The sequence below is a fragment of the Zonotrichia leucophrys genome, chromosome 2, assembly GCF_028769735.1.
Source record: "Zonotrichia leucophrys gambelii isolate GWCS_2022_RI chromosome 2, RI_Zleu_2.0, whole genome shotgun sequence".
Lineage (NCBI taxonomy): Eukaryota > Metazoa > Chordata > Aves > Passeriformes > Passerellidae > Zonotrichia > Zonotrichia leucophrys.
Window position 1 is genome coordinate 121,803,969 of NC_088171.1, and position 24,466 is coordinate 121,828,434.

The 24,466-nt window shown below is 39.9% G+C and overlaps 1 protein-coding gene across 1 annotated transcript; it reads left to right on the plus strand.

Annotated features, from left to right (window-relative positions):
* The first annotated feature begins 2,552 nt into the window (after positions 1 to 2,552).
* GDAP1 (ganglioside induced differentiation associated protein 1) lies at positions 2,553 to 14,354 on the plus strand. The gene is made up of 6 exons (XM_064706246.1): positions 2,553 to 2,894; positions 3,254 to 3,446; positions 4,690 to 4,863; positions 7,244 to 7,338; positions 7,800 to 7,914; positions 11,996 to 14,354. The coding sequence occupies exons 1-6, from the start codon at positions 2,844 to 2,846 to the stop codon at positions 12,376 to 12,378; spliced, it is 1,011 nt and encodes a 336-aa protein (XP_064562316.1). The 5' UTR covers positions 2,553 to 2,843; the 3' UTR covers positions 12,379 to 14,354.
* The last annotated feature ends 10,112 nt before the right edge of the window (positions 14,355 to 24,466 follow it).

The window sequence follows — 24,466 nt, forward strand, 5'->3', positions numbered from 1 at the left end:
TATTTATCACACAGAGCTATGGGTCTGCTTGAAGTCACAAGCTGCCAAGATGCCAGTCAGATTTGCATTTGTGCTGCTTGTGTATTTATGGCACAAATTAAACCTGCCTTTAAGGAGACTTAATTCAGTTGTGTAAAGCCTTGTGTAAATGCTTGTGGAACAAGGTGTTCCAGATTGTGGTGAGCTTTTTCTTGATCTGACCCTTTTGCTTGCTTTTCTGCGGGTATGAGAAGGTGGAGGGACAAACATAGGTGGACGGATAGGTGCTGGTTCTGAAGAGAAAGGAATAATTCGTCCCTTATTCTTCATCTCTGGAAGAAGGAAGGTTCTATGCCCCGTGTTTTGGAAAAGGGAGGCCTCGTGTGGTCAGCCGTGGGAACAGCCCTGTCGGGCGGGAGGGATCCCAGCCGCAGGCACCCCCTCCTTCAGCGGAACCAGGACTGTAAACATGGACATCGGGTGGGATTTATCAGGGAATCATAGAATGGCTTAGGGACCTCAGAGTTTATCCACTTCCAAGACCCTGCCATGGGCAGGGACACCTTCACTGGACCAGGTTGTTCAGAACCGCTTCCAATCTGGCCTTAACATTTCTTGGGATGGAGAGTTCACAGCTTCTCTGGGCAGCCTGTTCCAGTGCCTCACCACCCTCACAGTAAAGAATCTCATCCTAATATCTAATCTAAACCTATGCTCTTTTCAGTTTGAAGCCATTCCCCCCTTGTCCTGTCACAACATGCTCTTGCAAAAAGTCCCTCTTAGTGTTTCCTGTAGGCTCCCTTCAGGTACTGAAGGCCACAATTTTCAAGCTGTAAGCCTTCTTTGTTCCAGGGTGAAGAATCCTAATCCTCCTAGCTTTCCTCACAGGAGAGGTGCTCCATCCCCCTGATCGTCTGGTCCTCTGGACCTGCTCCAGCTGGTCAGTGTCCTTCCTGTATTTCATAGCAATATGGGTGACTAGGTTAGGAAGAAGGATCACCTGTATATGATTGCAGCTGCTCTGTCCTTCTTTCTTTATTGTAAGATAGATGCATTTCCTTGCCTTTCTAGACATTTAAACCAGGTAAGAAAATATAACTCAAACACAGTAGTTCATGTGTGATATTAAATTAATTGGCAGTACTAAGAGAAGCAGGGCAGTGGCCTATATGGTAATTGACGAAATGACGAGGCAACATTTTGATTTAAAGGAAAATGAAGGAGAAAAAAAAGCAAAGCCTAGTTCATGTAAATAAAAAAAAAAAAAACAGTTCCTAGTTCTTTCCCTTGAGTTACTGTAAAATCTGCAGAGAGGAACAGCTGTACAGCAGCCTAGGCAGGGATCTGTGAGAATATCCATATATTGGTGAGTCACAGGTTAAAGCCCTTGTGCATGAGAGGATATTCCATCACTCTTACCTTAGACATGTATCTTAAAGAGAAGTTAATCCAGCCATAATGCCATTGACTGCATTCTTGGTGTCAGTTCTAAGCACATTCTCCAACTTTTTAAAGAATAACAAATTAAATTCCCCTAAATGTGGGATTTACCATCAGTAACACTGATTGCTATCAGCTGGGATTTGTGAGAAGCCTCTCACCATGCATGACCTTCTGAAGAGATTATTTTGGCTTGTGAGCAGGGAGTAGGGAGTAGTCTCTGAAGAAGGCATGGGCCTGCCCTTGTGCCCACTCCCATGATCAGTACAGGGCTGGAAGCTGGCTTTTTGTTTCTTTTCTTTTTATTTATAAGATTTGTCCATTACCTTGTCTCAGTGACTTAAATCCATTCCCTTGCTTAACATTAGTAAAAATTTCACTTGATGTTCTTGTTATTGGGTTACAGCTCTCAATATACTAGGTTAGGTCTCTAAGATACTGATCATGACGTTCATCTGTTATACAGAAATGGCACGTGGGACTGAGTTTTCAGGCATACCTGGAGTAGTCGCCTTTACTGGGAACTGAGCAGTCATAATTAAGAGGACAATACTCTGCACTCTGTAATCTCACTGTGCTTTTTTACTTTGCTAAATTCTGCCTGCTTTTGCTGATAGTGTCTAATGGTACTATCAGCAATTGCATTTCTAAACTATCTCAAATCTAAACCTATGTAAGATACAGAGGAGGCATTTCCTGATGATGTAAGCCATTGTTCGTTATCAAATGCTTTTCAGAAAAGACCTTGTTTCACACAGGGAAAATTTTAAAAGCCCTGCAAAATGGTTAGATTTTCTAATTTTGTCTAGAAAAAAAAATAATTAAGAAACTTTCTCTCTTGAGATTGAAAGAACACATCTGGAGGCAAAAGAAGTTATTCAAAAGCTTTGTTCCTTCTTGCTATGACTCATTTTGCAATAAACTGATTTTGCCTGCAGGGTCTAATTCAGGATGATTTACGGTAATTTTTTTTTTTTAATTTTTTTTTTCCTCAGGCGCGTGTTGCCGATGTTGAAACGCTGAAATTCATACTGGAAGCACTGGTTAAAAAAACCCCAAAACTAAAAGAAAAACAAAACAAAACAAACCCAAATAAATATAAAAGGCTAAATCCTGCCATGTGACCTTCCCTACTTGCGCATCCATCTTCCTGCGCTTCCTTAGGGGATGCTGCAGACGGCTTTGCAGGCGGTTTCCCCTTCGGAAGGGCTGTCCTCCGAGCAGTGAGGGCTGTCCCCCGCATCCCCCGGGCATCCCCTTCGGGTAATTTCCGAGAGCGGATCGGCGCGGGGCGGGCACGGCCGCCGCTCCGCGCTGCCTCCTGCCCCGCCCGGCGCCGCGGGCCCAGCAGGGCCGGGCCGAGCCGAGCCGAGCCGAGCTAGGCCGGGCCGAGCCGAGCCGAGCCGAGCCGAGCCGAGCCGGGCATGGCGCCGCTGGTGCTGTACCACTGGACGCAGTCCTTCTCCTCGCAGAAGGTGAGGGCTGGGCAGGGGAGCGGGGCCCTGGATCGCCGCCTCCCGCGGCGCCCGCAACCCCTGCGCGCCCGCGGTGGCACCGGGCAGGGAGGGGTGGGGGATGGAGAGATGGAGAGATGGAGGATGGAGGATGGAGGGGGGCGGCCGTGGGTGCGCCGAGGCGGGGCCGGGAGAGCGGCCGGGCGGGGATGCTGGCCGGGTGGGGATGAGGGCCTGGCAGGGATGCTGCCCGGGCGGGGATGCTGCCCGGGTGGGGATGCTGCCCGGGTGGGGTTGCTGCCCGGGTGGGGATGAGGGCCTGGCAGAGATGCTGCCCGGGTGGGGTTGCTGCCCGGGTGACCCCGGCAGTGCCGTTCCAGGTGCGGCTGGCAATAGCCGAGAAGGCGCTGAAATGCGAGGAGCGCGATGTGAACCTGCCCCTGAGCGAGCACAACGAGCCGTGGTTTATGCGCTTGAGCTCCTCTGGAGAAGTACCCGTCCTCATCCATGGGGAAAACGTCATTTGTGAGGCAACGCAGATTATTGATTACCTTGAAGCAACGTTTGTAGATGGTAATCCCACAGACAATTCAGTGTGTGGTTCTTCCCCTCACCCCGTAGGCTGCAGCAATGCTGGGGCAGCTCTGTGTCACTGCAGGACTCTTCGTTCAGGGCAGAATATGTTTATAGTGTTACAAGTAAACAGGCTCTCTTAATAGCTAGCAGTTTGGGTTGAAAACATGTTCCTCTAAAATGAGCTGAAAGCTCTCCAGCACCTTCACGAGTGAACCTTTATAAGTAAAACCTACCACTGTCCTCCTTAGCCCTTCAGGCAGCAGCACCGTGCTGCACTGGTGCGACACTGCCGTGAAAAGTAACATACTGAACAGGGCTGCCTGACTGCCTTTGTCAAGCAGGTCCAGATTCTCTGCGAGATAAGAGGAAACATACTTAATTTCAGAATAATCTTCTGTAGAACAATGGAAGTAGAATGAGCAAATTTTTTTGGAGACAAAATGGAATGAAGAGGTAAAAGAGCAGGAAGAGAATTCTTGGAAGTGGGCATGTGCAGGGTTTTGAAGTTCTTTGTGCCTGCACTGTTAAAAAAACCAAAAGAACCAAACACCAACAAAAAAACCTGCCTCAATTTTTGAAGAAAATGCAGAGCTGTATTTTGTATAGGTGTGAAGATGGCAGCATTTTGCATTTCAGGGATTTAGCACTGCAATTTTTGAGGCATGAAGAAAACTTCATTGTTGAGTGAACATAATTTGTGCTTTGAACAAACATAATTTTGTCTTTTAGTCAAAAAAGGAGTTGGGGCCCAGGTAGATCAAGGATAGGGTAAAATTCATTGATGTGTAGAAATATTTCCAGCCACACTTTGTGTAGGATTCCTGTACTGTAATTTTTTCACTATTGCAGGAACAGTAACATTTCAGCCGTAACAATTTCCTGGAATCTCAGCTGTCCCCAGCTGTGAGAGCATTATAGGGTTGAATGTCATGGTCACGCATTCCTAGATGTACATAACAGAGCTGAGTGTGGTTTTCTGATTTGAAAGCCTCTTAAATACATGTTTGTGTGGGTTGCTGAATTTGCATCCATTTATAATTGGAATTATAAAACATTTTAAAATGAGCTACAAATATACATTTTTCTGGGCTGCAATCACACCATTGAGTTATGCTGGGGTACAAGTAAAGCTTTCTTAGCTGTGGCTGTGTTGCCTGTCCCAGCTGGACATGACTAAATGAACTTTGGTCATTTAGATGATTCTTCTTTTCTTAACTTTATTTTTAACTTTGTTTTGCAGAGGAAGTACCAAGATTAATGCCAGAAGAGGGGAGCATGTATTATCCAAGGGTGCAGCACTACAGGGAGCTTTTAGACTCCTTGCCTATGGATGCCTACACACATGGCTGCATCCTGCACCCCGAGTTAACAGTGGACTCCATGATTCCAGCCTATGCTACCAGCAGAATCCGTAGTATGTACTGGTGTAGCTCTGAATGTCTCTGACTTAGTAGGTTGCTGCATTACATTTTTCTTCTTTCTTAAGTCCACCTTAAATACAAAATACTGAGCACAATTTATAAATTTTAGTTGCAGTCCTTGATGATTTGTGCATATACTTTTTATTGATTGGGTATTCTGTTGGGATTTGGAAATGGGAAAGAGGAAATGTTGTTTTTGAGGTGTCTGGAGATAATTTTTTTGCACCACGACTACTTTTTAATTTATGCCTTTATGTTTCCTTCACTGTATTACAAAAGAACTAAGTAGTTCTAGGACAAGTATCAACTCCTGACAGCATGGCTGGATGATGATTCCCTGTTTACTATTACATTCTGAGATCTCTGATTTTTTTTTTTTTTGTCAACATTTTGGTTTATACGGTGTTGATTTTTTTTTTGTATGATGTTTTAGAATGCTCTGTAGAACAAAGTCAAATACTGCAGAGTCTTTGAAATTTAATACATCTATACTATTAGTAAGTCCATGATATCATGAACAGTGATATTGTGTTAGCTTGAGAAATCATATTTCCAACAAAATGTCTTATCCTCCTCCTTAAAATTTCTGGTAACACTCTATTATGTTGTTACAAGTGAAGGCAGGCAGTTACTTTTCCATATTGCATAGTTGATGTAACATAGTACATAGTAACATAGAGTCATAGGATCATGAAATCATAGACTCATAGAATGATCATTGAAGATTCAGTGATCTTTAAGGTTGGAAGGGACCTTAAAGATCGTCCAGTTTCAACATCTTCCACTAGATCAGGCAGTTCCAAGCCCCATGCAGCCTGGCCTTGGACACTTCCAGGGATAGGGAGTCCACAGCTTCTCTGGGCAGTCTGTCCCAGTGCCTCACCACCCTCACAGGAAAGAATTTCATCTTCATATCTAATCTAAATCTACTTCCTTCAGTTTAAAGCCACTTCCCCTTGTCCAAGAACATTAATTATTTCCTTAATCAGTGCATTGTCTGGTTTGGTGATTTTGATTTTTTTTTTTTTTTTTTTCCCCAAATGTGGATGCTAACTGTTTATTGAACAATTGTGCTTTACTCATAGGCATTATGGGTAATTTTTCTGTTTTCGCATGGTAAAAATCAGTGCTTTTATTACAGTTCCATTTACAACATTGTCCTCTGCTTTTCTTGCTGTATGTATTCTTCCACTCAAGCTTCTAGTTGATATAACTTGTTCTCAGTTTGCACGTTCGTACTGGCAGAGCTAACATTATTGCTTATCTAACTTTGGATGTTTTCTTATCTTTTTATGCTTAAAGCATAGCCTACATTTTTTGATTTGAAGCATTTTTTTGAAAAGCCTGTGGATGTTTCTTAACAATTCCTTTGCATGTTCAAACTTCTCCTGGTTGGAGATGGTTTAATTTTCAGCTTGAAACACCTTTATTTTCAGACTGCTAGATATAATAAGGCATGAGCCAGTTGTGTATTATGTTCATGCATACCAAATCCAAGTAAGTAATTAATTGCATATGTAAAATTTTGGTTGTATGAGTACATCCTTCAATTTCTTCATACACTGTATTGAAGTATGGCTTTCACAGTCATGTTAAAATGAATATATAAAAAAGTGAGTTTGTTATTCTCTAGAAAGAGTTTTTATCAGTTTAATTTATCAGACTTAATTGTAACTAAGCTTTATTATCAAGTACAAGTGAGAGGTGATTCATGCTCTATAATTATTCTTTTGTTCTCGGTTTGTGATTAGAAATACTGATTTTTAGAAGATTTATAAATCACTGTCTTTTGGTATTTTAGGTTTATGAGGGTGGCATTTTCAAGCAAAGCCCCATTTTAAGGAAAAGGCTATACATGCATAGTAGAAATCAGTAAAATTAACTTTTCACATAATTCCTTCTTTAAATCATGTAATAATGTTTTTCTAGGACATATACACAGTTCTTGAAGAACATTTCCAAAAGGATCACAGACTCTGGCATCAGGTTTTAGCTAAATAAAAACACTTTGGCTCCATATTCAGTGGCATTTAGGCTTTTGCTGTGAAATTATGCCTATGGCCTACAGTGACCAGAAATCTCAGTGTGGGCCTAACAGCTCTGTCACAACTGATGAGCTGAAGGTGTGGTGGGTCAGTTTAAAAAGCATTCAAGTTTTCCAAAATGTGATGTATTTAAATCCTAACCTAGTGTATTTGCTGTGTTGAAGCAGCACTTCCAATTTCCTTGGTATGGTATTTGTACACAGGCTATTGGTCAGTTCCTGTGGATTGCATTATGAGTATGTTTGGAGATCTAATATTTGTCATTCCTTTTTTTGTCTGCCTTTGTGGGTTTTTTTTTCTTCTTTTTTTAAAAATATTTTTAAATTAGGCCAAATAAGTAACACAGAATCAGAATTGAAGAAACTTGCAGAAGAAAATCCAGACCTTCAAGATGCCTATATAGCAAAACAGAAGCGCCTTAAGGTAAGAAACCCCTTTGTATGGGCCCCTTTATTATGAGCTTGTTAGTGTTAGATGTTTTGGTCACAATATGAGCATTTGTTTTACTTGTCATTACCAGTAATGTCATGCAGTGGTTTAACCCTTCAAGGCATGAAACAGTCTGTCCTCAGATCAGCTACACACTTCAAGTGTGTGCTGAAGTACTGGACTGGTCCCAGTGACTTCAAAGGTAGGTACACATCAGTGCTGCTGTTGGGCTGTTGAGCACCCTGCAGGGGTAGGCAAACCTTAATATCTGGTATCTCTAAAGTTTTCTTCTGTTTTCTGAATTGTCACCAGTATCCTTGTAGTATCCATCTGACTATGTGGAGAAAATAATCATATTTTATGAACAAACACTGCATTATTCTAAGTATAAGCTTCTCTGATAAAATTATAAACTCTGTACAATGATTAAAACACTAACCTGTATGTCTATTTAGTCTAAACTGCTGGATCATGATAATATAAAATATCTAAAGAAAATACTGGATGAACTGGAAAAAGTTTTGGATCAGGTTGAGACTGAATTGCAGCGGCGAAATGAGGAAACACCAGGTAAGGAATTTTTCTTGCTAAATCCTATAAATATTTCTGTTTGAGGATACTGAGTAAACTTGTTGACAGCACCATTATAAAGCAATTTTTAATGTGTCAGATTTGATACTTTTAATATATATTGATCTACATGTCACAGAAGGGACCAATACTGTTTTAAATACTAGCTTACTTTACTGTTTCACTCAGTGAGTTCTTACTGTCTCATGAGAATTCTTGATCACATTTTCAGGAAAATAAGTATAATTATCTGCATAATTTTTTAGTATTTTTATCAACAAAATCAGAAAAAAAATACCTATAGAATGTTGATGGTGTAGGTATAGTCTTCAGTTCACTATAATGATCACAACCTTAATGTCTAACACAGGTTTATTATAATCTTGTGCAGATACTCTGCTGATATTTTGGTATCTGCAGAATAAGCAATCTGAATAATTGCTCTAATCATTAGTCAATCTTCTTCTCTCACCCTCTTGGAAAGCAGCCCTGTTTACCTGCTTCCACCCAAATGAAAGTCAAATTATTCACACAATCACAGAATCATCAATGTTGCAAGAGACTTTCAAGATGATCTAGTCTGACTGTCCACCCAGCACCATCATAACCACACCTAACCATATCCTGCTGTCTGCTGCCCTGGGCAACATATTCCAGTGCCTGACCACTCTCAGTGAAAAACATTTCTAATATCTAATCTGAACATCTTCTGGCTCAACATTTCCTCTCTTCCTGTTAGAAATTTCCAGCCCAAATACAGAGCCCTGGGGAACCCCACTAGTGACCAGCCACCAACTGCATTTACCACCACTCCCTGGGCCTGGACATCCAGCCAGTTTTTCAGTCAATGAAGAATGTATCCACCCAAGCCAGTTAACCCAGCAGAATGCTCTGGGAGACAGGTCAAAATCTGTACAGGTATTTAGATAATATACACAGCCTTTCCCTCATCCAGTAAATGTGTCACTGGTCATGGAAGGAGGTCAGGTTGGCCAAACAAGACTTGCCTTTGTAAACTTATGCTGGCTGGGCCTGTTCCCCTGGTTGTCCTGCACATGCCATGTAGTGACACTCAGGACAATCTGCTCCATGATGCTTCCCTGTACCAAGGTCAGGATGATAGGTCTGTAATTTTCTGGGTCCTCCTTCTGACCCTTTTTGTAGATGGGTATTACATTTGCTAATTTCTGGGCAATAGAGACTTCTGTGGTTAACCAGAATTGCTGGTAAATGATTGAAATAATTGGCAAGTTTTTGGCAGCTCCCTTCTTACTCTTGGGCATATCCCATCTTGACCGATAGGCTTCTGAGTGTCTAACTGGCATGACAGGTCACTAACCATTTTCTCCTGGGTTGTAGGTTCTTCACTCAGGTCACAATCAACAACTTCCAGCTCTGGGAGCTGGAATGCCTGAGGACCATGTGTTTTAATGTTAAAGACTGTGGCAACAAAGGCATTAAGAACTTCAGCCTTTTCCTCATCCCCACTATGTTTTCCCTTTGATCCAGCGAAGGGTTGAAAATCCTTAGCCCTCCTTTTGCTGCCAGTGTATTTACTGAAACTCTTTTTGTTGTCTTTAACTGCAGTGCCAAATTAAGTTCATTTGGCTTTCTTTCTGACTTTCTCCTTCATAACCTCAGACATCCTTGTAGTTACACTTCTCCTTCCAGAGGTGAGACACAGTCCTTTTTACCCTGAGTTCCAGCCTAAGTTCCCTTTTTACCCAGGCTGGTCTTTGTCCCTGACAGCATATGGGAACAATCTGTTGCTGTACCTTTAAGAATTCCTCCTTAAATCTTGCCTGTCCTTCCTGTACTACTTCGCCTTTCAGGACTGACTCCCAAGGAACTCTGTCAATCGAACTCCTAAGCAGTCCAAAGTCTGCCAGGCAGAGATCCAAGGTGGCAGTTCTGCTGGTGCCTTTCCTTACTTCACCCAGAACTGAAAACTCCATCATTTCATGGTTGCTGTGCCCAAGATGGCCACTGACCACCACATCACCCATGAGTTCTTCTCCAGTTGAGAGTAAATTTTCTTCCACACACTCCAGGAATCTCCTAGGCTGCCCCTCTCCACTGTGTTGCATTTTCAGCAGGCATCTGGCAGGCTGAAGTCCCCCACAAGTACAAGGGCTGGAAATTGAGAGACTTCTGCCAGCCTCCTGTAGAGTGCATCATCTGCCTCTTCATGGTGGCTAGCAGGTCTCTAACACACTCCTGCAAGGACATCTGCAATGCTGACCTTCCCCCTGATCTATACCCACAGGCATTTAACCATGTTAGCATCCTAAATTCTGTTTAAATGGGATTAGCCTTCTGCTTTTCCACAGTGTGGTTCAGCTCCTAGTGGTGCTAATAGGAGTCCTTCCCCTGACTTCACTGGAAACTGCATGAAGCGTCAATATTAACTGCATCTGCTCAAATCAATAACTTTTTGCATTTAGCTCTATAAATAGCTGTTGTAATAACTACTGATTACTATCACAACTGTAGGTTTGAACCAGCAGTTGAAAATCCAGATTAAATTTTCTACTGACTCAACAGTGAAAGAGTCATAGAAAATATTTTAACTCATAAAAGATGGAAGGATTTTGTTCAGCAAACGATGTCTGTCACCATTTCCAGCAACCCTTTTCCTTTCTCTGCTAAGTAGCCTTTCCAAGGAGTCAACTGGTGCAGTATTGATGAGCCTATGAAAGCTTCTGGAATCGCTGGATTTTGTGAAACATAGGACTATTGCCTCTTGGAATTTTGTCTGAAGTAGTCCCACTTTGGAGGTTTGTGATCTGTACTTCTCCAGGTTCTAGTAAAACTCAGAGTTCCTGCTTCTCTTGCAATTTCTTGAATCCCTCAACTGCTACTGCTGCCACTGCAGGCATCTTTCTTTAACACAGGATAGATTCTTTGGTCTTTTCCATCATCTTGTTTAATGCACTGGATGAATTCCCAGGTATCCTTTCAGCAACCTAGGTTACACTCCTTTTCTACAGAGGCCTTTCTTCCAGACCTGTGTAACCAGTCAAAATGGACTGGTACCAACTTTGTGCCAAGCTGTTGCTTTTCTCTAGTGGAAAATGTGTTGGAAAGGAGATTGCAAAATTTCTCTGTTTCCAGAGAGGTGCTGCTGAGTGTCTGTGCCAGCATTTTTCCATGTCTGCTGTGTGGGATGAACTGCAAAATTACAAATGAGACGGGAACAGCATAGTCCTCTCTATTCGAGATCTCAGCTAGAGCAGAGTACTTTGCTGGCAGCTATGATAGCTGTGCTGGCTATCAAGTTTCGTATCCTGGGTTTCAAAAGCTCTTGGTATAGTCAGTACATGTCAGCCCTTTCAGGTGGTGGTGGTTCAGATCACTGACAGTGAAGTGTGATGCTGCCTGGCAGTGCCTGCTCTGAGCCATCCCAAGAAGGTTCACCTCCTTCCTTTGACTGGAGAGGGTACCTGGGGTCTCCATCTGTGCTCCTGACTAGTGATGAGCAGTGTGAATATTAGTAATTTCTCAAACATCTCAGTGTGAAACCGCCATGATTTGGGGTTAAAGAGACACAAAAGAGGGACAGGTAGACAGATTCTGTCATCTCAATGGGCTGATATGTTTGGTGCGAGTCAGTCATCTGATCCATTTCTTTTTGACTTGAAAGCCTCCAACAATCTGGCTGGAGTTAGTTCTTGAGTGAATGCCATTGAGCTGAGTGACACAGGCAAGATAAATTCTTCAGACAAGTGGTAGCTTTTCAGTAAAAGCTACACTGCCTTCCTCCTTTCCAATCCTGTTTAATTTAATCCAGATTTGAGAAATCTAGTTGAAGAAAATAAGTGTTTACTGTGGGTTTTAATTTATGAACCTGGAATGAGGATCTTTTTTTTTTTCCTTAACAAATGTAGGTCAGGCTGCTGAGCCTAAGACTTTACAAGATTGTGCAAAGAGTGGACAGGAATTATTAAAATATTTATTGATGAAAGTAATGTTTTAGCTGAAGTGTTGTTGCTCTTTATTAGATGCTACTTTGAAGTATCACTAAACTAAATGTGCTTATATTCTATTAGTTCCTAATGCTTTATGTTTTATCTCTGCTTAGAAGATGGAAATCAGCCGTGGCTCTGTGGTGATTTCTTCAGTCTGGCAGATGTGTCACTTGCTGTCACATTACATCGCCTGAAGTTTCTGGGATTAGCAAGAAGAAACTGGGGAAATGGAAAGCGGCCCAACTTGGAAGCTTATTATGAGCGTGTCGTGAAGAGAAAAGCATTTTACAAAGTTTTGGGACACGTCAACAATATATTAATCTCGGCTGTCCTGCCAACAGCGTTCCGCGTGGCCAAGAAGAGGGCTCCCAGGGTTCTGGGCACCACCCTGCTGGTCAGCATCCTGGCAGGGGTGGGTTACCTTGCTTTCCTCTGTCTTCGGAAGAGATTTGCCAACACGGTGATATCGATTAGAACCAGGCAAAATTATTTTTAGACATTGTCTGTCCCTGGTGGTGAGTGGAGGGCATCTCTGCCCTCAGGAAAATATCTTCAATAAAATATAAATGTAGAAGAACGATTATGTCTGCGAATTAGAACTTTGCCACAGAGTAATCATCTCCTGCTGCTGTTTAATTGGGTTGGCAATGCTGAGGTAGTTTTCAAAAATATTTGTTGGGAGGACGACAAAGGAAAGAAGAGACGTACTTTTCAGCCAAGGGACTATAACTCTGACAGTGCTTTATTAAAATGGTTATTGTCTCCTATACCCAGTAGCTGACCTAATTAATATGCTTTTATTTAATAGATATGCAGCAATGTGACAGCTTTTCACTGTAGATGAAATGCATTATTGTGAAGAAACCAGCATTGTTAAAATACTGAAAATAGCTCTTACTTTAAATGCTCAGAGTAAGATTTAATTGGAACATTGTGCCTGTTGTGTACAGGACCAAGTTTCTCTGTACTGATTATTGTCTGCTAATTTGCAGTTGGACCTCTAGGAATGTGTTAAAAATAATCTTGTAAAGCCACTTTTGTCAGTGTATGTCCATGCAGCAATTCAGGAAAAGACCTGAAGCAGGTAAGAGCATCAGTGATTTGTCTGCCACACAAGAGAAATTCTCCAGAGTCATCACTGGACAACAAATACTACAATTTTGCTGAAATACAAATGGAAGCAAAACACCTGACACTTGTCTTTTGAAAGTCTTTTGGGCTCAGCCTCGAACTCTGGCAGAATCAAATCAAACTGTCTTGGTGCACATTTGCTGCTTTCTTTGGGGTGGCTTAATATGGTTGCCTCCATATGAGTGTCCCTTGTACTGTGTTTCACTCTGAGCACTGGCTATTTTTTGCACACTTCTTGGCAGCACTAGCAATTGTACGTGTCTGTATAAAATGCTTGCCCACAACGTGCCACAACCAACTATAAAACATAAGCAGAGCAATGCCTTTTTGTATCAGTAATTAAAAATAGTTCACTATCTATCAGTCTGGTTAGGTAGCCTAGATTGAAGGTAAAGGTGTAATTTAGCAATCTGTTTAATTATGGATGGGGTCATGTTGATGCTAAGTGAAAAATACAGAAAGTTTGGAGACGATTTGTACTGCTAATTTTTTGCAAAACCGCCCTCTTGTTGCATGGAGGAAAGGTGTAGAAAAACAGTTTGATTACTTCCTATTACTCAATAGATACTGTGAGTTTTATTAGTTTTGAACTGAGCTCCCATTTCAACAAGAAATGTACATTTACCTGAAATGTATATTGAATCCTTTTGCATCAAAAAAGCATTTGGGAAGGGCTGAAAATTCTCATGACAGTTCAGTAAGATTTTTGTATGCTTGATGAATGTTTGAAAGCCTCAGAGTTTTGTTTACAAGTTGTACATAGATGCAACAAACAAAGCATAGCTTTAAGTGTTTGCCTATCAACAATCAGTGCTAACAGGCCTAAGTACAATTTAGGTCCCGTGCTGCTGGGTGTGGTCTCTCTGCACAATTGCATTTAGGTGTCAAGAAGATCATCTCAAGTTTGCTGGAGAGAACTGAGGTCAGTTTCTGTCTGGGCAAGCTCACCATCTAGTAGATATCAATACGGATAAAATTATTGGATACTCCTGCTTATTATTTAATATTGTGCTAGTTGTCTAGTAAAAGTAGACCTAAATCTCATTACTCCTTTTCAGTAATAAGAAACATCTTACCTAGGAAACAATGTGCTTTTTCATTTGTAAAAAAGACAGTTTTATATAATTCTATTTCATGATCCAGTGGTTCTCAAGAACTTGTTGAATTGAATGTGCTCTATTTGGTAAAGATTTATTATCTCTAGAGTGGGTTTAATCCAACAATACTATTAATGTACTGGCAGCTTTAACTGAGTTTGCTGTTTGTGTGTTGCAGTTCATCTACATTTACTTGTAGCTATCAAATTCCACTAAATTAATAAACACAGAGTAAGACCTGTAACTTAATGCTTCCCTGGCATGTATTTTTGTCAGATGACCTGTAAAATGTAATTTGATCAAGTCACAGTAAAATTAAATGTATATGACTTAGTCTTCTTTAGAGTGAAGTGGCCACCAGATGTCAGTGGTCCTCCAGGACTCTGCTCTGGCATGCCTCTGAGGCAGGAAAGCTACTTTTCACAGAGAAAAAACTTGTGATCTCAGCATAAGAGGGTTGTGAGCACCCTCAGTGCACTAGCAGTCTCTCCAGAGCTCTGGAAACAATTGTGTGGTTCTACCACAGGTTTGTTCCCAACACCTGCCACTTATGGTTGTGTGGTTTCTATACTGGGTAAATGAGAGGCCAAAGTTGAAATAATATTTCACCTGAAAATGAATGTTACTAAACAGCAATTAAACTTGCAATCTGGAAGAATGAGCTTGAATGAAACTTTTATTGTGGAAAAGTTTGGATCCCTGGTTTGATTTATTTCTGTGAGTTCAACTGTTTGGTATCCTACTAATTTTCACTGCCCTGAAGTACTCTGTGCATTGATTTCTGTACAGGTGGCAGCAAAAGGCTTATCCATGATTAAATTCCTCAAAATAGGATGAGATTTAGAAGCACCATGCTGCATTTGGCTCTTTGTGCAAGCTAGCTTTTGTGCTTGCAAAATTTCTTTTCAACTTGGCTTTTTTTCTTTCTGGTAGCTCTGGGTACTATTTTGATTGGGTACTGAAGCAATCTTCTAGTTTTCATTTACTATTTGCTCTCATATCATGCATCAGATATATTTCATTTCTTTATGTAGGACCCACACAATAAACATGGATTCTAAGGCCACATTCTAGTCTGGTTTTTATCTTCTGTGGCTATAAAACAAAGCACATTTGAGAATTACACAGTATTGCTGTAAGGACTCTCATGCTATTCAAGGAGAGAAGCCCTTGAACACTTTTTAAACCAGTTTAAAGATTGACTTGGATATATATGGAAACAGCAGTAACAATGCCATTTTCTTTGGTTGTCTGTCTGAACTGTATGTATCTATGAGGTCCAACAGAAGCTATTTAATAAAGTAAAAAAAAAAAATTAAAAATATAAGGAGGGCAAGCAGGTTTTTTACTTTTTATTAATACATTAAAAAAAAAAATCCAACCCCACCTGACTTCTGGGTGTGTTCCTGATTCATTGTTGAGCTACAGCAGCTGGGACTCCTTTCTGTAAGGTGCGTGGCAAGCACATAAGCTGTGTTCACACTGACATTGTCCTTGGTGAAACTAAATGTGTATTAGTCTGGCCATGAATTAAGCCCCCCCCTTTTTTTCTTGCACTGTAGGAGTCTGTATTGGGCCTCCTTCCTTGTTAAGCAGAGGAATAAATACCAGTACGTGAGGCTTGTGTGCTTGGCCTCTCAGTATCCTGAAAGTCAGGGAAGCTGCTAGGATAAGTAGACAGCTGGTAGGGTTTGAGTGTCAGGAGATTATGACACTGTAGTCTGTGCACCAACTTTGAAGTGGCCTTGTGCTTTAGCATTAATCTGAAGAGCACAGAGCTCTTGCACAGAGCTCTTGCAGTGGAAACCTTATGTCTAAACAGACAAGAGGCAAGAGTGAATACAAAGGTAAGCACAGTAAGTATAAATTCCTTGTCCAGATTCACAAAGCCATACATCCACTTTTGCATGTCACATTTTTAAAGGCATTTTTTACTTAAGTCTGAATTTTATAGGAGCAAGGTGCTGCTAAGATTTAGAGAGCAGACTGGCATGCCCTAATGCATGAGGATTAGAGTGAGCAGCAGATGGAAAGTAGGTGAAAAGTAGTTGGTCTATCTAGCTGGAGCACACTGTGCTCTGCAATATGGTGTATGACAGATTATTGTTTGCTGAGGCCTCCTTCTTATCTCTCTGTTTAGCCAATGTTAGACAGAGGTGTAAGGTTGTGCTTAGGCAATTTATAAGATGTACTGAGGAAGTCAAAAGCATGTAGAAAAATCCCAAAGAAAATATGCTGGGTTTTGTTGCCTCTTTTCTTTATAGAGAAAGTTTTAGTTTTGGTGCAGTACCAAGTCATAAAGTCAGGCACTCAAAACGCAGGAAATTCCAGAAGCCAGAGTTCTTACAATACTGTTAACTCACTCATACAATACTTCAATAGCCTTTTTATTTCTGTTTTCCTTTCTAAGTTACAATCATGGTGCTTAATTTAATGTGAAGTTAAAAATGTTGCACCATAAAATAGTTAGGCTGTGGATAAGCTTAGTGTTGTGGGAAGAATCTGTTGGAATTTGCAGAGCTGAAGGTCTAACTCTTTCTGTGCTTTACATCAGCATTAGTATTTTACTACAGTTTTAAACACTCATAAAAAATTATATAAAAGTGTATTGTGTAAACTAACACAAAATAACATAAATCAGTATGAATCTACTTGATATCTACTAATATATATTATTATTGTATATACATATACACTATATTATCCCTATTTATCCCTTTCATATTTCATTTGCTAAAAGTGGCTAATTGAGAATTATGTATTTTGCGGTATTACTTGCCTTTATAAAATGAATTTGCATTTATAAAGGTAAAATTATGAAAAAGTCATGTAATTGTAGAATCATGCAAAATTTTGGGTTGCAAGGAACTTTAAAGAGCATCTAGTTCCAACTCCCCTGCCATGAGGAGATGTGTTCCCTTTTTCTTATTTACTCTGGTAGCATTACGAGGGTATTTGAAAACATTGGTTACATGATGACTGTAGGTACTTGAGAATATACACAAACATATTTGTTACTTCATGTTAGCTGATCATCCAGATCAGAATATGAATGCCACTGCATTTGGACTGAATAGAAAGCTTTAGCTGTTGAGAAACCATTGCCATCCTGAAAATTGTTTATTTAAGGCCTGTTTCAGAAAGGTTGCCTAACTTGTTTAAGCAGATGATGCCTGTGTTTCTGTAAGCAGCAGAAAACAGAGCATTCATAGGGCCAGACCAGATGTGGGGGACCACTGCTTCTGTCACCTGCTGGCTGAGGCATTCACCTTACACAAAGTGGAGTCCTTCTCCCTCACTCGGTATTGGAAATAGGTAAAACTTGGTGGTAGAGACAAAAATTCCTCCCTCATAGACACAGGCCCCGTGCAGTAGGTTGCAGAGTCAGGCTCCCTCTTTCTCAGCACAAATCACATCTGCATTTACAGAAATCAGAGGCCATTCCTTTGACAAAAGGTAGTTTGGACATGTCGAGGCTGAGATTGTCAGATGGAGAGCAGGGCCTGCCACACAGGTTCCTCTGCCAGTTACATTTAAAAGCCAGAAGGAGTTGGCAAATGTAAAGGTCTTGGAAAGGATGTCTTTAGGTACATAACACAGGTTTGGGGAAAGGAAGGAATTGTAGACTCTGGAGCCTAAACAAAGCCAAGGAAAAACTGTCCAGAGAAGTTCCATCAGTATGACTTGTGGTCCAAGCTCTGGGTGGCTTTTCTGCAGGTGGAGAGAGGCTTTTGGATTGCTGCTTCTGAGGACATATTGTTGTAACTCACTTCAACTATTTAACTGAAATCAATGAAAAGAAGAAGAAATATCTGTCTCTGTTGAATACATAGTGAAGCCAGCTTCCTGATACAGATATTTAAGTTGGATCACTGTTCAGACAGGTACTGTGAAAGCATATGTTTTGAACTATGTAACTCTCCTCAAACACCTTTACACAAGCCTAGACACCAAACTAGAAAAATTCAAATTAGAGGTCTGGATTGCACCCCAGAGTCAGAGGCAGGAAAAATAGAAAGACCTATTGTTTGAATTTTTACGTCTTCAAACAGAAATACTTCCAGAGACAAAGATCTCACAGGAAGTCTGTGCCAGATATTCTTTGTCCAAATTTTGCGCCTTAAGAATTTGTGCACCTTTCTATTGTTCTGAATAAAACACAGAATCTACTAAAATTTACAGAGGAAACAAAATTGGCTGATGTTGCAGTAATGGAGGTATCAAGATTTCAGTTTCCAACAGAGAGCCAAATTCAGAACTGGAATGAGTCATTGCTACCAAAAATGTGGTGGTGCATCTACTTACATGGGATCTGAATTTGATTTTAAAGTCATTATGGCATGAATCACATTTTACAACTTTGCCTTGACAAGTTTTGTTTTAATCAACCTATTTGTTACAGAGACAGTGAAAGCTGTATGGTATCTTTCTGAACAAAGGAAATATGCATACCTTAATATTTTAAAAGCTGTGTAAGCTTTGAATATGGGCAGTATATACTGAGTCAAAATTTTTGGAATATGGAGTTATTTTTGGAATAAAGAATTCTTTTAAAACAAGTCCAAGAATGTATGTTTAGGACTGATTCCAGAAAAGCATCATAAATTTTTTATTCTTTGGATTTGAAAGAGAACCAAAAATCTATAGCTGACTTAAATTTTCTGTTGTTAACTTCCAATTGTAACTGTGATACAAGGAAGCTCCAGCAAATAAAAAGATAACATATTTCTCTTTTATGCATGTATATATATATATATACACACACAAAAAACAACTGTGCTTATTTAATTTTCTTAGGAAAAGCATATTGGATAAGAGTTCTGCCTCTTGTGTGTTATAAGAAATTAACAGTGTCTTTTTCATGCAAACTAAGAGATGGAAATACTCCCAAAGTGGCTGGCAGAGCATCAACATTGGCAACATTGGCTGAGGCTGCAGTTCCACACCCAGCACCCCACAGAAGTGGAAGTCCAGCAGCAGCTGAAAGAGGCTCATTGCAATCCAACAGCCCTCTGTGACAAGTGGGAGGAGAAGCAAACCAAGCTTCAAACCCAGTGCAAGAAGTGGCTATGATTGAAGTCAGAAGTCCCTCAAGCTGGTTGCAGATAGATGCCAAATGTGTTCCTAGCATCTCTGTCTAACTTGGAATGAGAGAATACCTTGGTGTTGACACATTATCAATGACTGTACCAGTTATTAGATGTATTGGAGAAAACTTACACAGGGAGTTCTGGAATCAGGAAAAAGTTTTTCTTAAATTTTTATAGAAAATGAAGATGTATTTTTGAAGAAAATCATATTCATACTCTGCTCTCATCAAGAATTAATTCTGAAATGTGGTCTTTATCCTCACACTTCACACTGACGTGCTTCAGCACCATGATGTTATGGGAGAGAAAAGGGACAGGGAAGGTAGCAATGGAGACTCAGAAAGGACCTCTTGGTGGGAGGAGGGAATATTTATATAATTACATAAAGATATTTATATATATATTTCTATATATGAATACAATTTTATATAAAAATATAAATGGGATATTATATTAAAATATACTGATATCCTAAGGTTTGTGCTTAATTTGGTTTTGCTAGTTTGGCTTTTAATTAAAAAATAAGCCCAAGCATGATAAAGTGCTAAACTGCAATGTGTACATTGGTGTCGAGAAGGAAATGCAATCACAAGATGCTGTCTGTTGATGAAGGAAGAAAGACTTTGCTTTCTGTGCATTACAGTTTATCTGAACATCTCTTCTGGCGATGAAATATGTGAGGAGACAAGCATTATTATTACATGGTTCATTGACTCATTCAATAATGATTCTGTTTAATGAGAGATTCTGTACTTCAGTTACAACAGAAAACACTAATTCAAGATAGCGGTAATTTCCCCGTTTGCCTCCATTAACAATTTATTAGGTATTACCAAATTTTATGTTTTTTCATGTATTATAATTAATCTCACCACACGACCTTGCCTCAAAAGTAGTTTTGTTCTCCTACACTGCAGTCCTTCATCTCATGTTTGTTTGTACAGGACTGGTTCTAATCTGGGCTGTTTGCTGTATAACCTGCAGCTCCCCAGGCTCCTGCTGGCTGTGGGCACTTTGTGTAATGTTTCATCCTAAAATCATAGAATCGTTTAGGTTGGAAAAGACCTTTAAGATCATCGCGTCCAACTGTTAAACCAGCACTGCCAAGTCCACCACTAGGCTGTGTCCCTGAGTTTAACACCTATACATATTTAAATACTCCCAGGGATGGTGACTCAGCCTTTCCCTGAGTGGTCTGCTCCAGTGCTTGACTACTCCTTCCATGAAGAAGTTTTTCCCAAGAGCTCAAGAAGCTCTCCTAGAGCAACTTGAGGCCATTTTCCCTTGTTCTATCATGTATTACTTGAGAGAAGACACTGACCTCCACCTTGCTTTGTCAGCACTGCCTTTCAGGTAGTTGTAGGTCCTGCCTGAGATTCCTTTTCTCCAGGCTAAACAACTGCAGCTGCTCCTTGTAAGAATTGTCCTCCAGACCTTCCACCAGCTTTATTGCCCTTCTCTGGACGCGCTCCAGCGCCTCAATGCCTTTCTTGCATTGTGAGGGACCCCAGACTGCACACAGTATTTAAGGTGTGGCCTCACCAGTTCCAAATACAGGGGGATGATCACTGCCCTGATCCTGCTGGCATCACTATTTTTGATACAGGCCAGGATGCCACTGGCCTTCTTGGCCACCTTGCTTGCTGAGCTCAAGAAAGCAAAGAATTTATCAAGCTTTATGTGCTCTGAAGCACGGTTTTGGGAATAGTAGCCGCTCGGTAACAGTTATAATTGATGCAACAGATTCTTTTGGTACTGACTAGCTTCCCATGAGGAAAACATATGCATATTTTTGACTTATTTCAACACTGTGGGCTCCAATTCCACCACTTATATTTATAACTGCAAGTTTTGTGAGGTAATCCGCAAAAGAAAATGGCAATTTTTCAGACATTATATGACACAGATACGTTTAGTACCATGAATACTTCATCTGTAATACAATGGTCTGTTTGAGATTGCTTGATAGAATCAATGAGTTTATGTCTTAAAACCTGTGAGAACATACAGCTCTCACCTGACTCAGCAAGACTGTGGGAAGTTAAGACCTCTGAATCAGGTGCACAGTTGATGTCCACATTATGATGTCTAATGTGGTCCATGTAGACAGATAAGGTTTAGAATCAGGTTATTTAAAAATGTAAAATTCCTTTAACTAATTGCTTTATGGGCATATTTGAGAGTACACGGTAAGGCAGGGATCGGTAGATGGGTGCTTTACCCAAAAGGAGATGTTTCACTTTACACAGATTTATGGAAAATGTTATTTCTTTTATAGTTGCACTAACATTTTTTGTGGTTTATCTTTTGACTCTCATATTCAGAAAATCTTAATATTAAACCTTTGCCAGGTGATTCACTGGATAACAATTATAGATTTTTTTATCTGTGGATCTTACTCAATTCATTTAAGGGTCTGATTAGGAAGTATTTTAAAATACTTAGCAATAGTATTTCAGTCATTCTACCATTGTCCCAGATCATCACCTGCTGGAAGATTCTACAGCAGTGCAAATGCTTACTTCTTTAGTTTGTACTTTAAAAGTTTTCACTTCTGCATTTGCAAAGAAATATTGAACACAGGATAGATTAAAAAAATCCCAAGCACCAGAAGAGATAGTTAGCTGTTTGGGAACATAAATTGACTCCTTCCTCAAGCTGGAGGAAAGGTCAGTAAGCTCCTACAGGTGCTATTTATTTTACTTTGTATAACATGTGAAACAGCTAAATTTCAGATGAGTGCAACTAGTGGAATTTTCCTTTCTAGCTCAGACATGCCAAATGTTTAGGGAGTTTACTTGCCTACACTTGAATTTCTGCTGATGAAGTGTGGTCACTGTGCTTCATTGAAAGGAGCTCAGTACAAATACATGGCTTATGGTCAACAGTGTTTGGGTAAGACATTTGCATAATTTTCTCAAGTGTCAGTGACTCCACACTGTTTGCCTAAGTATCTTTAAGAAAACACTAGATGATTTTCCAAATGGTAGTCACTCTGTTAGAATATGAACCTTAAAAGTCATGTTTAAAACAGAGAGTTTTTACATATGATACACTATTTTTCCTTTAATCTCTGAAGTCTGAATAATTTGGTGTATACAGAGGAATAGAAGGTATGGTTCCTTAAAACTTCTCTTTGCAACTTTTAACAGAAAAAGCAGAACCAAGAAGAATGAATTAATAGCCTCTGCTTCATAATTTCAACTAAAACTATCTTCTGATAACCTTTGACATAACTAACAAGAGCAAGAGATATTTTATTCCATGAATTGGGCATAAATACTTACACTATTAGTTAGTGTTAGAACATGGGTTGGACTCGATGATCTTAAAGGTCTCTTCCAACCTAGAATTTCTGTGATTCTGTGAGTTAATACTGGTTGCAGTTTGGCCTTATTTGGATGCTTCCTTGTATTTTGAAGACACTAGAGAGGTTTTGTTCTGCCTGGAGTGATCTTGGGGCATTTTTTTCTTCTTCCTCAATACAATAGTTGATATCCTTAGCACAGGCTGTTTAAGGCATTCTTAGCTCTGTTGAACTCCTCTTTTTCCTACATTCGTATCCAGGGAAAACATAGCATAGACTATGAAAGTACTGAAATTGCTTCCTTAAATTCCCATATTTGTGTCATTGTGAAACTTATGTCTTCCGCTGTCCTTTTTACAAGCCTTTGTAAAAGTCTATTTCAAGGCCATACTCAGTTGTGGAGATTGAAGATATAAGGGTTTGAAAACATGGCCTCCCAATTCATGCTCAGAAAAGTCTTGGCTCTTTGTACAGGTTAGTTTGGAAACTACTACCATGGAAGAAACCTGTTTCATTTATCACATAAAATCATCTCCTCCTCCTCCAAGAAAACTCATCTGTTGTCAAAATTTTCTGCCAGTTTGTGTCTTAAAATAAATTTGGCTTTTTGCCCTCTATCATTTATTGCAAAAAATAAGCATAACCTTGGTTTTCTGATGGTTAAGGTTTTGAAACGAAGGTTATTTCCAAATTTCATAGCTCAGTCATACCCAGTTGCTCTTTGGTATCACTAATGTTGTTACAGTTTAAACAAGTTTTCTTTCTTCCAGGTGTATATTCCCATTATGCATCTATATACAATAATTGCCCTATAAAAATAGCAGAACAAAATAGTAGACTAAAACTATTAAAATGGTATACTTTGCAGAAGGAGAAAAGAAAATTTCCACAGGATGCCCTACCCCAATAAATATTTTCTCCAAAGGTGAGATTGTAAGCAAATACCAGTACTTGGAACCCTTATTTTCAAAGTGTGTTTACTAACTAAAAGTCTGTTACACAGGAGTACACAAGTAAGAGCAGTATTCACTGCAAAGCCAGCATTTTCAGTAACATGGTAATAAAGTTAAAATACTTGTAAAAGAAAAAAAAACCGAAACCAACAGAAAACAAAACCAACCCACAAAACCCTTAAAAACCCTTTTAGAAAAACAGTTTTAGAAAAACACAAATGAATTCTCTTAGCAGTGATAAATAAATAGAGATTTCATGACACTGTTTATTTACTGTCATTGAGATTTTATCTTGGATCAAAATATGTAAACAAACACACAGCTCCACTGGTTTTGGAATTAAATACAGGACTGGTATTAAAACTATAATTCCTGTTGATACAGAGTATGATCCAGCCAGAAACCTAAATTAAGGTTGAATCACAAGCCATTTGTACTGCTATAAACACCCTTGCTGTATGTAGAAACCCAGTCAAAAAAGAGTATTCCTTGTTCAATTCTGATTTTTGTTAGAAAAACACATTTACTCATCCCATTTATTTCATATTGTTCTAATTATCCCCACAATGTGGTCATTCACACAAGGCGTTCTTGACCATGAAGAAAACTGTGATGAATTATTAAAATAAAAATTGTAATTTCTGAGTCTACTTTTGAAAGCTTCCCTCTGGCCCAGAAGATGATATCATGTGTCAGTGACATTGGCAGCCTCGGAGTACACCAGTACAACAGAGTTGCAGTCCTAGTTTAGCAATAAATTATATTACTTTGTAATTGATTTCCAGATTATCAAAACCCATTAATACTTCTTCTCAGTAATCCCTCCTGAGGCCTTGGGGCATCAGCTGGGACCACTGAATAAGCCTGAACTGCTCAGGAGCCTTGAAGCACAGGCTGAGGAGAGTCCCCCCATAAACACGGCAGGAGCTGGGTGACCATGGGAGATCCATGTCCCTGAGCTGGGTGATCATGGGACATCCATGTCCCTGAGCTGGTGATCATGGGA

What these genes read in the sequence shown, in the direction of transcription:
- GDAP1 (XM_064706246.1), top strand. Translation starts at nt 2,844, where the DNA reads ATGGCGCCGCTGGTGCTGTACCACTGGACGCAGTCCTTCTCCTCGCAG. An exon ending in TGAAGCAACGTTTGTAGATG is followed by an intron (nt 3,447 to 4,689) that starts GTAATCCCACAG and finishes TTTGTTTTGCAG; the next exon opens with AGGAAGTACCAAGATTAATG. An exon ending in TGCTACCAGCAGAATCCGTA is followed by an intron (nt 4,864 to 7,243) that starts GTATGTACTGGT and finishes TTTTTAAATTAG; the next exon opens with GCCAAATAAGTAACACAGAA.